This window comes from Diabrotica undecimpunctata, chromosome 2 (assembly GCF_040954645.1).
Source record: "Diabrotica undecimpunctata isolate CICGRU chromosome 2, icDiaUnde3, whole genome shotgun sequence".
NCBI classification, from domain to species: Eukaryota; Metazoa; Arthropoda; class Insecta; order Coleoptera; family Chrysomelidae; genus Diabrotica; species Diabrotica undecimpunctata.
In genome coordinates, this window is record NC_092804.1 from 145,807,333 (window position 1) to 145,824,855 (window position 17,523).

Genomic DNA, 17,523 nt, shown 5'->3' on the forward strand with positions numbered 1-17,523 from the left:
GATGAAGCAAAAGACATTATGACAAAGTACACCGAAGAATATAGTAAAGACCCATTTAGCGAAATTACGGCAGAGATAGGGGAGAGACTACAGCAAACACTAAGTGCCTCCAGACAACAACGGTGGAGCGAGACTTTCAGTAAAATGGATATGACGCACAGTAGTAAGCAGGCTTGGAATATGATCAAAAAACTTAATGGTGATCCCACAGAGATGAAAGAACTATGTACAATAACACCAAATCAGATAGCCCACCAACTGCTTCTGAATGGCAAAACAAACAATCGTTGCAAAACAGCAAAGATTATAAGAACTCAAGACCAGGAAACAACTCTCCTGCGAAACCCATTTACCATCGAAGAGCTCAAAAATGGTATTGACTGTATGAAAAATGGAAAATCACCTGGAGTGGATGAAATCCTAACAGAGCAGATAAAACACCTCGGGCAAAAAGCGAGACAATGGGTGCTCGATCTATTTAACATCTGTCGCTCTACCTACCAGATTCCAAAACTGTGGCGTAAATCAAAAGTAGTAGCCCTTCTGAAACCTGGGAAAGACCCTGGACTACCGAGTAGCTACCGTCCGATATCCCTGCTATGCCATTTGTATAAATTGTATGAACGTCTCATTTTAAACCGCATCCAGGAAAAATTAGATGGAAAATGAATCCCACAACAAGCAGGCTTCAGGCCAGGTAAATCATGCACAGGCCAAGTGCTGAACCTAACAGAATACATAGAGGAGGGATTTAAGCAGAAAGACATAGTGGGAGTAGCCTTGATAGACCTCACAGCGGCCTATGATACGATAAACCACAGAACCCTGCTAACTAAGATCTATAACACTGTGCTTGACTACGACCTGGTAAATATCATTAGGTCACTGTTGTGTAATAGACGTTTCTACGTTTTGCTAAATGGAAAGAAGAGCAGATGGAGAACCCAAAAAAATGGCCTACCTCAAGGAAGCGTTCTGGCGCCGTCCTTATTTAACATCTACACCAACGACCAACCAATGCACCCTCAGACTGAGAGTTTTGTCTACGCTGATGACCTTGGTATAGCCGTAAAGGGGAAAACACTCACACAAGTAGAGTCGACAATGGAAGAGGCTTTAAACATGATGTCAACTTACTACAAACAAAACTCAATAAAGCCAAACCCTACTAAAACCCAAGTATGTGCATTCCATCTCAACAACCAACTGGCGCATGTAAAGCTGAATGTTTCTTGGGAGGGACAACGCTTGAAACATACTGATAGGCCCAAATATCTTGGAGTAGTACTAGACCGGTCACTAACGTATAAATTCCACTGTCAGAACACAAGACAAAAGGTTTCTACGAGAAACAACCTTCTCCGGAAACTTGTAGGGAGCAAGTGGGGTGCAAACCCCGAGGTCTTGAAGACAACAGCTGAGGCTTTATGTTTCTCAACAGGGGAATATGCTTGTCCCGTCTGGGGTAGATCTAGACACGCCCAACAAGTCACCACGGCGTTAAATGAAACATGCAGAATAATTACCGGTTGTATGAAGCCTACCCCCCTACCCCTACTGTACCGGGTAGCTGGATTCTCATCACCAGATGACCGTAGATGCGCCTCACAATATGTGGAGAAGTTCAGGCAAACTTTTGATGAAAGGCACCAATTATACTGGTTTGACGAACCACCAGGAATCAGCCGACTTAAATCAAGGAAAAGGTTTATGAGAAATGTCAGCGTCGAACCACCCGAACTGTTCCCCCTACATCCAGAACGACCTAATGGAATGAACCTGGACTGGAGAACCTGGCGGACACTGAATCGCATACGCACAGGTGTTGCCCCTGTAAAACAGAACCTCATTAAATGGGGCATCAAGACAGACAGCGACCCACTTTGTGAATGTGGGGAAACACAGAACGTGGAGCACCTGAGAGTATGCAGACTTTGCCCATCACAGTGCACCCTCGATGATTTATGGCTCGCAAATACTAAGGGTGTAGACGTAGCCCGATATTGGGCAGAAAAACTGTAGTCGGATCCAGACACGAAAAAGTAAAGTAAGTATATATATATATATATATATATATATATATATATATATATATATATATATATATATATATATACAAAAACCCGTAAAATATATCTGTCAAAATATTTATTAAAATAAATAGAGATGGATTTACGAAGGCTTTTTTTTTATAGAATGTCTTCTTCGCGGATATCTCTAATTATACATGTTTAAAGCTAGTGTTTTGTATAAAACTTATACGTTGTTGGTTAAATGAATTAAAATTTTAATCGAAGAAAAATTGCAATATTTTGATTGTGAATAAATTAGCAATTAATTTACCCTACACATTCACATGCCGGACTGTCTATTATTTTAATTTTGAAAAGATGTTGTTTAGTTAAGCAATGACCTGTTCTCATTCTTATTATTGTGGTGATATGTCTTCTCTTTTTAAATGTTAGGGTTGAGAACCATGCCTTAAAGGAGAAAGAGGTTTGGATTCTCGTATATTGGTAGTTTTTCTTCCGCAATATTGCTCCCCATTTGATTTTAAATTTATCAATAATTTTTTCCTTTCTGGTGTTTAGAATATCTTGGGAATCTAATAACATAGCTAAGGAAATATTCAAGTTTGTTCCTATTTTGACTAGTAAGTCAGCTTCTACATTACGAGGAATATCAGAATGACCTGGAATCCATGAGATTAAAATGTCAGAACCCTTCTTAATAACTGATGAGATGAGATTTTTTGTTTTGAGGGAGATGGAGTCATCAGAGGCTGAGATTATAGGATTTTTAATTTTAGTTATAGCATTTAGAGAGTCAGAGAAGACAACAGCCTTCTTGATGCCTTTAGATATTAAAATTTTAATTGCTTGGTAAATTGCCACATTTTCGGCTTTTGTTACAGATATCTCACCAGGAAGCCTAGAAGAAAACTTGAAGTTAATGTTGGGAATATTGATTCCAAATCCTATTCTTCCCTTATTTTTTGAGGTGTCAGTATATACAAAGCAGAAATCCCTATTGTATTTTTGGGTGATTATTGAGAATTTTTGTTTGGTTAATGATTCATTTTTCTTAATATTACAGTTTAATGTCTGTATTGGGTTGATTAGTGTGTTAAAATCTAAGTCATAACAAAAAAAGTTTGGGTGTTTATGTATTTTATTTTAATAAGGGAGAAAATGTTCAAGAGCCGCAACAAGGAGAGGTATGAGGTTTGTCTTTTGGAAAATTGGTTTATTTATGATTTTTCTACGTATATTAAGAAGTGTCACTATTACTGAATGACTATTCATTTTAATAATTTTAGACATGTTTAGACAGTAGACGTGTTTATGTATTTTATTTTAATAAGGGAGAAAATGTTCAAGGGCCGCAACAAGGAGAGGTATGAGGTTTGTCTTTTGGAAAATTGGTTTATTTATGATTTTTCTACGTATATTAAGAAGTGTCACTATTACTGAATGACTATTCATTTTAATAATTTTAGACATAAGTTTAGCGGCTAGTATTAGGCTTCGTTCCTTATTTAGTTCTTAGGCTTAGTTCCAGGTCAATCTCAGCAGATTCATGCACCCTAGGCAGATCCTGAGCCCTTCGAAAAATACTTTATTTAGGCTATTGCTGCATTTCTGCGTTATTGGACTGAATAAAAAGAAACCGTAATCCATATGAGACCTAATTAAAGCATTAAAGATCATAATTCGGGTTTTAGGATCTGCACCCCACCAAACTCCACATAATGCTCTCAATATGTTGATGTTTTTCTTTGCTTTAAGTACAATTTTATCAATGTGGGGGTTCTATTTCAAGTTTTTATGAAAGGTGATGCCCAAGAATTTAACCTGATTTTTAAAGGGAATGTTATTGTTATTATTAAGAGAGATTAACACAAGGTTTTGTTTTACGTTGTCCTTTTGTGAACCACACCGCTTCACATTTATCAATTGAAATAGACAGCCCATGGGCTTTTAGCCAATTTTGAATGTTTGTAATTTCTGGAATGATCTTATTTATCATATTATGAATGTCTTGACCGCTAATGTACAAAACTAAATCATCTGCATACCCACATATTTTCACTTCGATAGAGAATAAGTAGAAAAGGTCATGAATGTATATGTTAAAAAGAATGGTGCTTAAGGGAGAACCTTGAGGGAGCCCCTTGGAAATTTGATATGGTCCCAAGAAATTGCCATAATCAGATCTCGAATATAAGAGTCTGTTTTGTAGGATTTTAAGGATAATGTAGTTTAGAGCCATGGGGATGTTTAGATTTTTTAGTTTATTATAAAGATTGTATATTTTTACATTGTCATAGGCTGATTTAATATCTAGAAAAATGGCTAATACCGTTTGAGAAGATTCAAAGGCTTCTAAAATTTTAGAGTGTAAAATAGCTAAGTTATCATATGTCCCTCTACCTTTCCTGAAACCTGATTGATTAATTTTAAATATTGAATTGTGTTCCATAAACCAATCCTGACGAGTTTTTATTATGATTTCAAGAGTTTTAAGTAAACAGGATGATAAGACTATTGGTTGAAACTTTCAGACAAAATAGGATTTTTTTGAGGCTTTATGAGGTTAATTATGTTAAATTTTTTCCATTCCAACGGAATAGGACCCTATTCAAACAATTGTTGTAAATTGGCGCAGAAATACCTGGCGCGGAATCTTTTTTATTATTTAACGCCAAATTATATTCATGAATTGAAAAGGGAGCAACTTCTTGGTTATCGTATGACATATTAAAATTAGAGTATATGTTTAATATTATCTGGTGGACTATGAAAAACTTTATTATTGTGATAATTGGAAAAATTTTTAACTTTATTCCAAACGTAAGTGATTGGATCCTGTGTTTAAAGATTCGCAAAAATTTTTAAATTTGTATTTCTTTTTTGCTTTTAAGTTCCTCCTCGTCATAGCGATTATGCGTTTTGTTTCGATAAAATTTTCTATAGAGGGGGATTTATTAAAATTAGAGATTGCTTCTTTTCGTGTTTCCATAAGGAACACTCTTCGTCCCACCATGGATTCCTAGGTTTGCCCTGTACCCCACAATTTTTAAAAGGGATTGCTTCATCTGCAGCTGTGTTTATGACTGTAAGGAACTCTTTATAGTTTTTGATTTCTGACAGGTTTTGCTTGGTTAACAGTATGTTCTTGTAATAGGTGTTCCAGTCAGCTTTTTTTAGTATTTCTTGTTTTGTATGGTTTCTGTAGGATCCTTTCTGTTCCGTTAAGATTCGCTATATTTAAATTAAGGTAGGTAGGAAAGTGGTTACTGTTACCGCAGTCTGGGATAATGCCCCACTCAGAAGACAAAGACACACTGTTGCTCATAATTGCCAGATCTATTGCACTGATATTCTTATTAGTTGCCACCCCACCAAACCATCATTCCGGTCTTGTCGGATGATGTTATAAAAATTTTAAGAAAATCTGGCATCGTGCTTAAGCCATGTTTCATTCATGAAAATGATATCTGGATCTATTTCGGATATTAGATTAATCAGGTTATCCCTATTAGCATTAATACTTCTGATATTCCATTGAATTATTTTTAGTTTTGGATTGTGAGACATTGTGGTGTGTGGGAAGTTAGTACGTGTCAAAGTCTGAGATTGAATCTTGGTTCATATAGTCCAAGTTTGTGTGGGATAATATATTTTTAAGAATATTTAAATTATCGATTGTTGCATTGTTGAGAAAATGTAGACAAGCGTTTCTGGTAATGTATAAAGGATCTGAATCAGAATTTTGGATATGTTGCAATGCACTGGAATGCCAGGCTAAGTTTTGTTGAGAGTTAAAAGAAGATTTTTCTGGTATGCTTGTTTTATGGGATGTTGAGGGTTGTTGTTGAGAGAGAGAATATGGCAATTTTTCAGGTCGTGAATTAGGGGAAATGAGGTTTTCTTCATGCGCTTTTTTGTCGTATCCTTTTTGAATGACTCTTCTTTTGCTGTTTGAATTAGAGACCTCCTGCTGGAATGAACGCTTCGTAGTGGAGGATTTAAAGTTATGAGTTCTTCTTTGGGAGGGTATGACAGAGTCGTTAATGATAGCGTTTGTGTTTTGGTTGTCATTGGACTTCCTGTTCCTAAGAGCTGGGAAGTCACCTGCATACATGACAAATTTATCTTTTTCTACGTATGTTTTTGGAATAACTTCATTTGCATCGTAAAAAGTCATGTTTTCGAAAGCATTAACTCTTTGATATTTTTTTACCTAAGGAATTCTGGGCAATTCTTGTCTGTGGCTTTATGTGGTCCCTTACAGAAGAAGCATTTGACTTCACGTGCTTCGGAATGTGCAAGTTCACCGCAATTAGTGCAGCGATCTTTACTTTTACAATTTGTTTTCGTATGAACGAACCTCAAACAGTTAAAACACTGTGTAACGGGTGCAATATAAATATTAACTAATTTAGGCATGCCGTAAAAGTTTACTGTTTTAGGCATTATCACACCTTTAAAGTGAAGAGCGCTGTGCCTGTTGGTTCATAAGTAACTGTGTCATTTTTGTACACTTTTTTATTAAGTCTTTTAATATTTAATATTTCAGTATCAGTACCCGTACTACAACATTCTAATAATTCCTTATCACCAATCTCTATGTCTATTTTTGTCGAACCTTGCCTTTACAAGTTACTAAATTAAAAGGAATATAAATCTTATTTTCCTTATCTAGTAGAGTTTTATTATTTAAAAATTCGTTTGCTGATTTGAAATTAATAAATTCAATCGCAATCCTATTTAAGCCTTTACTACATATTTTTTTAATGTTGTTTAAATTGAAGTTAAAAATATCACGAGCAATTTTAAATCCATTAAAAGAACCTACTTTGGTATCAGGTATATTTGTCGATTCTAGGTATACAAAAAAAGGGCCATTGCCTTTTTCAGAGTAAACATAAATAATTTTTTGTTCCTGTGTTTTATCATTCTGAGAAGGGCAGTGGACGTTAGATATATTATTATTTATATTTAATGCGGAATCTAAAATTATGTTATCAGGTGGCTTATGGGGGATGTACCCCCCTGTTCGTTATTCACAATCCGAAAAGCCAGTCAGAGCCACAATATGTAAAAAGGAAAAATAAAAAATTATCAAAATAAGCCTATAAAAAATGAAATAAAAATTTAGTCAATAAATTAAGCTGATGCTTAGCTTACCCAGACAAGACAATTTGGGTATGTTATTAGAAAAAACCTCGTAGCGTAGTCGTAGTATGCGAAGCGATGTTCGCCACCGAACTTTTGTTTCTAAAAGTTATCTTTTTGTTTGCATCTTTACGCCCGTGCGGGCCATAAAGTACACTAATACGTATAGTATTTTTCATATAAAAATGCGTGCACGTCACAATTTATATAAAGTGACGTCACTTATATTTAAAATTTCCAGAACGTCAACCTTAGAGTTCAAATTTTCCTAACACAGCTAATAATACGAAACCCATACGGAACTAATCGATCTTTCATAGGCGTCAACATGGTATAATAATCAGAAAAATGTAATCATCAATATATTGGGAATTTTAGAATTATATTGATCAAATAACCAAAAACATTTGTTATTATTAATAATATAAATTTTATGAAATAACTCTTTAAGTCTTATATTTCACAAAATAATAATTTTAATTAAATATATAAGACAATTGAACGCAACTGACAAAGGGAATACTTCAAAATTTTTGACAGTTAAGCGTGTGGCAAAATTGTTTAAAGTGTTGCCGCTTTTTTAGAGTAAGAATTTTGTTTATGTTTTGATTTCTTACACAATTTGATCATAATATATTATATAGTAATAAATTGTATTTATAAATACATATTAAATTTAGATTAATAGCTGTAAAAACTAATTATTGTTATGTATTGTGATTGTGCTATGCCAAAACAACTAAATAGTATGTAGAAAGCTGATAAGCTTTAATATAAGATAGATTATTTTGAACAAGAAATAATGGCGGGACGTTTTTACTATTAATGCTTTGAAATAGGTAAGTTTAAAATTTAGAATATATAATTTTGTATTAAAATGTTTTCTTATTTATTTTAGTGTGTTGCAGTAATCTTAAAACTAAGTGTATTTACTGTTAATATAGTAGTTTGACAAATAGTTGACATTTTAAAAATTCCTCACTTACTAACTATTCTGATGTTTTGGCAACGCTGTGGGGTTCTGACGTCGTAAATCTTCAATGACGTGCACGCATTTTTATATTAAAAATACTATATAAACCATTTTTCAAAGTAAAACACTTGCAAGTCACGATTTATACAAAGTGACGTCACTTGTATTTAAAATTTCCAGAACGTCAACCTTAGAGTTCAAATGTTTCTAACACAGCTAATAATACGAAACCCATAAGGAACTCCTCGATCTTTCATAGGCGTCAACATGGTGTAATAATCAGAAAAATGTAATCATCATTATATTGAAAATTTTAGAAATATATTGATTAAATAACCAAAAACATTTGTTATTATTAATAATATAAATTTTATAAAATAACTCTTCAAGTCTTATATTGCACAAAATAATAATTTTAATTAAATAGATTAGATAATTGTACGCAACTGATACCGGAATACTTTAAATTTCATTGACAGTTCAGCGTGTGGCAAAAGTGTATAAAGTGTTGCCGCTTTTTTAGAGTAAGAATTTTGTTTTTGTTTTGATTTCTTACACAATTTGATCCTAATATATTATATATTAATAAATTGTATTTATAAATACATATTAAATTTAGACTAATAGCTTTAAAAACTAATTTTTGTTGTGTATTGTGATTGTGCTATGTCAAAACAAATAAATAGTCTGTAGAAAGCTGATAAGCTTTCATATAAGATAGATAATTGTGAACAAGAAATAATGGCGCGACGTCTTTACTATTACAGCCCTAAAAGAGGTAAGTTTAAAATTGAGAATATATAATTTTGTATTAAAATGTTTTCTTATGTATTTTAGTGTGTTGCAGTAGTCTTAAAACTAAGTGTATTTACTGTTAATATAATAGTTTGACAAATAGTTGACATTTTAAAAATTCCTCACTTACTAACTATTCTGATGTTTTGGCAACGCTGTGGGGTTCTGACGTCGTAAATCTTGAATGACGTGCAAGCATTTTTATGTGAAAAATGCTATAGTTGGTAATTAAGCAATAAACACAAAAGAATAAACTAGTATGACATAAAATTACTAAGGTAGCTTTTAAAATTGGTTTTTCATTTATTTCATCATTAATTTATGAAAATTGATTACATTTATTAGTATGTATGTAAATATTATTTTGTAACATGATGAGGTTTGTGAATGATGAATTTCACTGATTTTTACTAGCGTACGTTTTTTTTAATCTTTGATATTTTGATTAATGTTTATAAAATTAGATTATATTTTTATACTTTTTTTGAAAAAATCTACAAAAACATAAAATCTATAATTCTTCTCTGAATATCTACAAAACGAAACATATATAGGTATATCTATATCAAAAGAAAGGCTGTGATTTTTTCTATTAAATACAATACTAATACACAGGCTGTTTCATTAAAAAAATGAGAAAATTTTGTATTTCAAAGTAGTGATCACACTGTGTATTAAATGACTGCAATTCAAGATATTAAATTATTTAAAAATAACACTACGCTAGAAAATTTTTGGCATATCATTTACATTTTTATCGTCTTGGAAACCTAAACCACAGCCCTTTAAATATTATCGTTTTTCTCAAGAAACGCGTAAATATTTTAAAAATTATTAATTTTAGGCCTATGAAACCTTATTTAAACTTTTTATATTAAAAAAAAACACGTTTAAAAATGCTTTAATATACAGAGTGTTCCATTTAAAAAAAACACAACTGTGATTCATGACTAACCCTGTATAATCAAAAATAATTTTAAATATAAACTGTAACAGTCACTTATTTACTACTGGAGAATCTCAATTTTTGTTTCAACTGTTTTCTTTTCCATCTGTTTTTTTCGTCATTGTATGAGTCAGTATATTTGGAATTTAAAACTTTTTACAATAAAATAAATGTAGGTAGTTGTTCGTGTAATTAATTTGTAACAGTGTGATTAATTGATTCCGGTTGTTGTGGACCAATTTACTTTTAACTTAAAACAATAAACAGTATGTATGTGATAATTTATTAAACAGTAATTTATTCATAATATAGTCCAAAACACAACGCCACTCCATAAACGTGCGTATTTTCCGTTGTGTACGAGGAAAAGCCATCTTTGTCACTATCCCAGAAAAATTTACAAACCATTGTAAGGCTGTGATCATGTTTTTCTCCTATTGAAACGATGCTTATAATTTTATATCTGAAATTAATAAACAAATTACATGAGGTAAAAAATAAAACTGCTGAAAATAAAAAGATTCCCATCCTTAATGTTTAAGCGTTTCATTTTTAATCCCTCACTATTTCATACCCTTTCCGATTTTCGAGTTTGAGTCCATGCGTTGTAATAAATACCAATTCCAAAAGTTGTTAAACATAATTTAAATCCATTTTACTGTTTCTGTTATAGTACCTTGGTAATGAGGCACTATCAAACGCCTTTTGAAGGTCAATAATTATAATGCGTGTATTCATCTTGTGTTCCAAGTGCTTTTCTTTTGTTTGTTTAGACAGAACACATTGTCTATACCGGAACGACCAGTGTTTTTATTTTTTACTTTTATTAGTTTTAGTATCATTTCGTTTTCATTTGTTTATGTTAGCTTGAAATTTCATATTTTTGTTTTTCCTGTTTCTATCCTCATTTATTGAAATCTATCGTTTAAACTCCCCCATACTCTATATTACCCAAATAATCGAATAATTGAAGAAGAAAGGATCAAAATATTCGATAAATGAATAAAAATAATAATTTTTTAAACATAAAAACATTAAGCAAACATGTAGGTATTTTAAGCATAAATGAATGGTTAGAAAATAAAACACGAACTTTACCTGTCAAACTGTAGTTCTTTAACTTTGGATTTTATCATCAATGAAGCCCATTTAGCTTGTTTGGCACACTGTTCTGGATCATAACTTAAATTTTCCAAAGCTTCCAACATAATTTCCTTTAAAATATTTTCAACTTTTTCTGAATTAAAAGGATTAATCGGTTCTAGTCTGTAAGTATTGGCATATTTTGGAGGCTGTAATAATTATGACAATAGGTAGAAAACAAATAAACCCTTTTACCTGTAGTATGAGGTGTAAGAGAGAATAGAAGTATCAAGTATTCAAAAGTAGTAAGACCAACTACTATATATGTATGCGAGACGTGGGTATTCAATAAGTTTAAGGGAAAGCGACTAAAAAGATGGAAACGTAAAGTGTTGAGAATTATTTTGGGACGGATAAAGAGTGGGGACATCTTTAAAAGAAAAGTACAGAGACGAATACTAGGCGAAATGAGAAAAAACACGTGGCGAATCTGGTACAAATATGAAAAACACACACACACACACACATATATATATATATATATATATATATATATATATATATATATATATATATATATATATATATATATATATATATATATATATATATATATATATATATATATGTATATATATATGTATATATGCATATATATATATATATATATATATATATATGTATATATGCATATATATATATATATATATATATATATATATATATATATATATATATATATAATATAACCACCTTTATTTCAGTATGTCCGCCTACAGCGTCTTAGGCAGTAGTGGAAATACGAGATTTAGAAATTAAGTTCCGAGATCATCATCGGTAAGGTCTTTATTTTGCAATGTTTTTTATTGTTTTTTTTTTTCTATATACTTTTCTTCTGAATCCATAGACCGCTTCATGCGAACTTTTTAACAGGAACAAGGCACAAGTAGAAATAGACAGAACTACCCAATAAACGATCGAAAAATCGAAAAAAATTGTACAAAAAGAGAAAGAGAGCTGCTAGAAAAGCAACTGAAAAACGTAAAAGAAGCCAACTTGATCAAAGAGGTAAAAAATTTCTACAAAGAAATTAATAAATCCACTTAAACTAAATAGAATAATGCAAAGTATTGCAGAAACAAAAAGAATGGACAGTAGTCCAGGAAACGAAAGTTTTCACCTCGCAATTTTTTAGGGAAAAGATCGATTTATTTAAAAATTTGAGAATAGCTAGTGAATAGTATCTACAAGGATCATAATTTATATGATACCAAAAGGCGCTTTTACCATGGGGGTAGTTGCCATCCCATTTTGGTGGTGGAAATTTTTTATTATATTGTAACCGCAAAAATTGGTAGAAAAATTAATTCTAAGCAAAAAATGTTCTTAACATTTTTTTTTTTTGATAAAATTAGAATTTTTCAATTTATTCGCTATCGAAAGTGTTAGTTTTGTGTCGAAAAAATCAATGTTTTTAATCAGTTTTCTGCTAATTACTGAAAAATGATTCGTTTTATCAAAAAACTTTAATTAACAAAAATCTACCTTTTGAACAAATTAACAATTTTTTTTTTAATTTTCTTTAACAGGTTGACTGCGTTACCGGTCCCCTGGGACCGGTGTTTGTTATTATTAAAGTGGGGTATGTGAAAACTGCAAACTTTTAAAAATTTCGAAAGGTAGATCTTGGTTAATATTTGTTTGTTCTAAATGCTAAAAATAGCCACAGAAGAAGATTCGAAACATTTCTAAAAGAAAAAACGGGTGTGGCATAGAAATTATACTTCTATACACGCGTTCGTCGTTACAAATTTATATGGGAGTCAATCTGCACAATCATTACATATGTATATTTAAAAATATACATATATATACATATACATATGTAATAAAAATATATAAAAATATATATTTTTATTTTCATATATGTATAAAAGGAGTTGAATGCAAAAAAATTTTTTTACACATACTCTGAAGTAAAATTCATTGTTCGTATCAAGGGGTAGTTTTCCCCCTTATTCCAAACAATAAAATAAATTTTGAGGGTTTGAAATACTTAGAGAAATTATATTAAGAATATCAAACTATCATTACCTAAATCATTCAATCCAATTTTTTTCCTCCTTAAGATTTTTTTATACATTTGAACAATTAGGGTTAGTTTTCACACAAAAAAATTATAAAGGGTTGAAATAGTCAATAATTATATTTAGAGTATCAAACAATCACTATTTAATTCATTTGAACCAAATTTTCTCTCTTTTTAAGCTTACTGCCCCTAGATTTTGGCAATAAGGTGTAGTTTTCATCCTTAAAAAATAAAAAGCGCCCGTCGGCACAATATAGATTTTGAAGTAGTTGGTAAGTTATACTTAATCTCAAATTTTTATGCAAATCAGTCTTTTCCGAAAAATTTGCGAGGTTTTGTCCTATTTTAAGCTTTGTTTCCTGGACTACAGGCCATGCATTCAGGATGGAAGAAAACAGGTTTTCAAAAAAACTTTTGAATGCAAGAATGCAGTGAAACAGACCTATTGGAAGACCGAGAAAGCGATGGGAGGATAATGAAGAGGACGTAAGAAATAAGAAATATCCTTGGCAGTCGATCGTGAATAAGAATGACTACAGACCGTGACGAATGGAGAGGTTTGCTTAGGGAGGCTACGGCTCGATTTGGGACCTATAGCCATAGGATAGATGGATGATGGATCTCATGTTAGTGAAGAAATAAAGTAAACAAACAATGCTGTGTATTGCTGTGGCGACACACATAAGGCGACAATCGAGAATGGAAGGTACTCAAACCTTACGTATTATCCTCTACACCAGTAGTCTCAATCCAAAGAGTCTCTTAGAACATCAAACACATAAGTCTTAGTAAAAAAATTTAAATTTGTTGTAGATGGTCCAGCGTACCAGTTCACCTAGGGCTCAGTAACACGCAAATACATTTTAAAAAATTCATATAATACTAATCAAATAAACATTTCAAAAAGTTTAATGAATTTCCTGAAATTTCTGTGTTAGTTTAGGACCAGCTTATTAAAAAAATTTAAAATGTTGAATATTCGTTAAAAAATTGTCAGGCATACATTTAACTTTTTATCTAAATACGCGTACGAGAGATATCACAAAATTACATACCTCTGAGGCCTGCGTTAACAGCGAATTCGAACTCATTATTTTGTAACGACCAATTAAAAAGTTTTTCGCTCTGCTGCCCACATTGGGATCAAAAGTTAACAAGGTATTCAGGATGATTTAACGGAATAAATATCTAAAATACCTTCGCTTTCATATCGATCCTTATATTTCAGCATGTGATAGACAGCACCTGGCACAACAAAAACCCGATAGCTAATTGATAGGTAAAAATGCATTTCTAGTTTTTGATCTAGGTCAGCAAAAATAAGAAAAAATCGATATGGTAAAATTCAATTAGTAACTCCTAATAGATAGAATTATTTACAGGAGATAAAATATTTTTTTAGCTTCTTTAGCTTTGATTACTATGAATATTGAATAAGTATTTATTTATTAAAACATTAAAAATAAGTTATTTGTTTCTGACACTGCTTACTATTTTTTGTATTAACATGGTTGGATGCAGAATTGAAATACCATTCAAATAATACGAGTATTTTTCATATGGAATTCCTTTCTCTAACCATATAATCCTTCCTCACTTTGCCGATGAATATGTACTTCCTAGCAGTAGATATACATCAAGACAACAAAGCGATACCGTCAGTGTACTATTTTTATTGGGAATAAGTCACAATTTTACTATAAAATAAATTTATTTTGACGTTTTCAATAAAGACATCCCAGGAACGCAATTTAAAAATTATTGGCCATATAATTTTAAAGTGATCTACTTTACTCTACTTTAAAATGTATTTGTATGAATTGTCAATATGAATGAGTCAGATAAAATTAAATTAGAAGAATTTTTTTTACCAATTAAAATTTTGATTTTTTTGATTCCCGAAGTGGAAAACAAAAAATAAACTTATTTTACAGTAAAATTGTGGCTTAGTGTTATAAAACAGCTTCAGAAAAATAATACTGACAGTAGTCTTTTATTATCCCGACCACATATCCCGGCCATAATGGAATGGGTACTCGCAAAGGACTATTTGCCATCAACATATTGATTCAGCGATGTCGTGACGTAAACGTTGGTCTACACTTGTGCTTTGTTGAGTACGAAAAAGCTTTCGATAAAGTAAGACATGAAAAACTAATATCAATACTTATGAACAAGCGCATTGACAGTTCATAATTATAGTGCAAACATTATATTGGAACCAAAGTGTCATAGTTCAAATTGATGGACAACACTCAGAACAAATGAAGATCTGTAGAGGAGTTAGACAGATGTGTTTTATCACCACTTTTGTTTAACTTATATTCTGAAGAAATTTTCCAAAACACGCTCAATAATATCAAAGCGGGAGTTACCGTTAACGGAAAATTAATTAACAACTTACGATATGCAGACGACACTGTGATCATAGCAACGAGTATAGAAGATCTATAACATCTTATCGAAAGCTTAATTATGAATGGTGCTGAGATGGGAATTACTATAAACGCTAAAAAAATACTAATTACAAAAAGGCCACAAAATATACATCACCTTTTGACAATCAATGGTAACGTGATAGAACAAGTAGAAAAATATCAGTACTTGGGAACTTTAATCAATGAAACCAATGATCATACTGTAGAAATAAACAAGCAAATATAAAGCCACTCCTAACGTGCCAAAATCTAAATTTGGAGATAAGACTACGTATCATTCGCTGTTATATATTTTCAATATTATTATATGGAGCTGAGACTTGGTCATTAAAAAAATGCAATTTAAAAAGAATCGAGGCTTTCGAACTCTGGTTATACCACAGAGTATTAAAAATATCATCGACTGATAGAATTACAAATAAAGAAGTACTGGAGAGGGTTGGTACAGAAACAGAACTAATCACCACTATACAAACCAGAAAATTGGAATACCTGGGCCACGTGATGAGGGGACCAAAATATGAAATTTTGAGACTCGTAATACAGGGAAAGATCCAGGGAAGAAGATCTGTTGGCCGAAAGCAGAACTCATGGTTAAAGAATCTACGTGATTGGTATCAATGCAGATCGATTGATTTGCTTAGAGCAGCAAGTTCAAAAATAAAAATAGCCATTATGATTGCCAACCTCCGTAGGGAGACGGCACTCTAAGAAGAAGAAGAGAAGTTCTTTTATGTTGTTTAAAATCGATTATTTTTTATTGCAGTATTTAACTATTACAATCTGGTCAAGCATGAAAAATAATTAAGTGACCTCCACCAGGACCCGGTGGAGGTCACTGTTGCGCACGTATCAAGGGGCACCAACGATAATCCTCAGTACTTTGTTCTGGAATATTTGGATGATATTTATATTAGTAGCTTTGGCACATCTCCAGAGTTGACAACCATATACCCATACTGGTCTTAGTAGTTATCCAATACAGTTTCTTTTATCGAATACAAAGTTCTTTTCTTTTCTTTTGGACGTGTGCTTTCCAACGCAGTCTCCCGTCTAAGATGATACCCAGATTTTTTGCTGATGTTGCATAAGGAACTTGAATATCATTTAATTCTAACTGATAAATTTTGAATTATCTTATTTGTAACGGTAATATGGGTAGACTTGCTTTCATTTAATTTGATTCGCCATTTTGTTGTCCATGAATATATTTTATTAAGTGATGTTTGCAGCTTGTCAATAGTGCCTTTTACTGTCAAAATGACTGTCATCTGCGAAGGTGGCAATAGTGTTTTATTCTAATTATGGGATATCACACCTATATATTTATAAGATACAGGATCGTGCCTAATACGCTTCTCTTTGGCACTCCAGCTTTAATCTCCTTTAAATTGTAGTACACTTCTTGGTTTACTCTGAAATATCTATCCGAAATATGACTTCAAAATTTCTGAATACTCTAGACATTCGAGCTCTTAATTTCAAGCCAAATTTTATCGAAAGTTTGCAACACTTTATTCTGTATATTTGGTTAATTGTACAGTGTTAACTTCTGAACCCAAATTGATGATTTGATATCAGATTTTTTCGGTCTATTATTGTTTTCAATCTTTTCAATAGTAGTTTTTCAAACAATTTTGATATCATCGGGAGTAGTGAGATTGGTCTATAGAATGATACTTCATTAGGTTGTCTTGGTTTTGCAGTCAATATCTTCTACCACTTTTCAGAACCTGTGACAAATATCAGCCTGAATGAAGCATTTATTTTAGTGATTAGATCATATTCTGGAGCTTTCTTTGGGGTTTATATGTTCTTTTATCTCTGTTGCAACTTCTCTAAGAGTTGTTGGGGCCATCTTTCTTCTATCTGAACAAGCTCCTTCCTTCTGTGTTGTTCTTCTTGATTGCTATTAAGTTTAAATGTGTTTTCTAAATGGACGGCAAATCTCTTCGACTTTTACTGCTTCTAGCCCAATTGCCTTTCTAATTGAAGGTGCATGTATAAAATTGGTATCT

At 31.9% G+C, this 17,523-nt stretch overlaps 1 protein-coding gene across 1 annotated transcript; it reads right to left on the bottom strand.

The window, feature by feature from the left end:
- Nucleotides 1–10,049: 10,049 nt before the first annotated feature.
- Nucleotides 10,050–14,233, bottom strand: LOC140433492 (dynein light chain Tctex-type 5-A-like). The gene is made up of 3 exons (XM_072521481.1): nt 14,123–14,233; nt 10,994–11,187; nt 10,050–10,358 (listed from the first exon to the last, which is right to left on the bottom strand). The coding sequence occupies exons 1-3, from the start codon at nt 14,156–14,158 to the stop codon at nt 10,193–10,195; spliced, it is 396 nt and encodes a 131-aa protein (XP_072377582.1). The 5' UTR covers nt 14,159–14,233; the 3' UTR covers nt 10,050–10,192.
- Nucleotides 14,234–17,523: the final 3,290 nt, after the last annotated feature.

Coding starts and splice junctions, on each gene's coding strand:
- LOC140433492 (XM_072521481.1), bottom strand. CDS start 14,158: ATGAGTTCGAATTCGCTGTTAACGCAGGCCTCAGAG. Junction 11,188..14,122: donor TGTTAACGCAGGCCTCAGAG/GTATGTAATTTT, acceptor TAATTATTACAG/CCTCCAAAATATGCCAATAC. Junction 10,359..10,993: donor AAAGAACTACAGTTTGACAG/GTAAAGTTCGTG, acceptor TATTAATTTCAG/ATATAAAATTATAAGCATCG.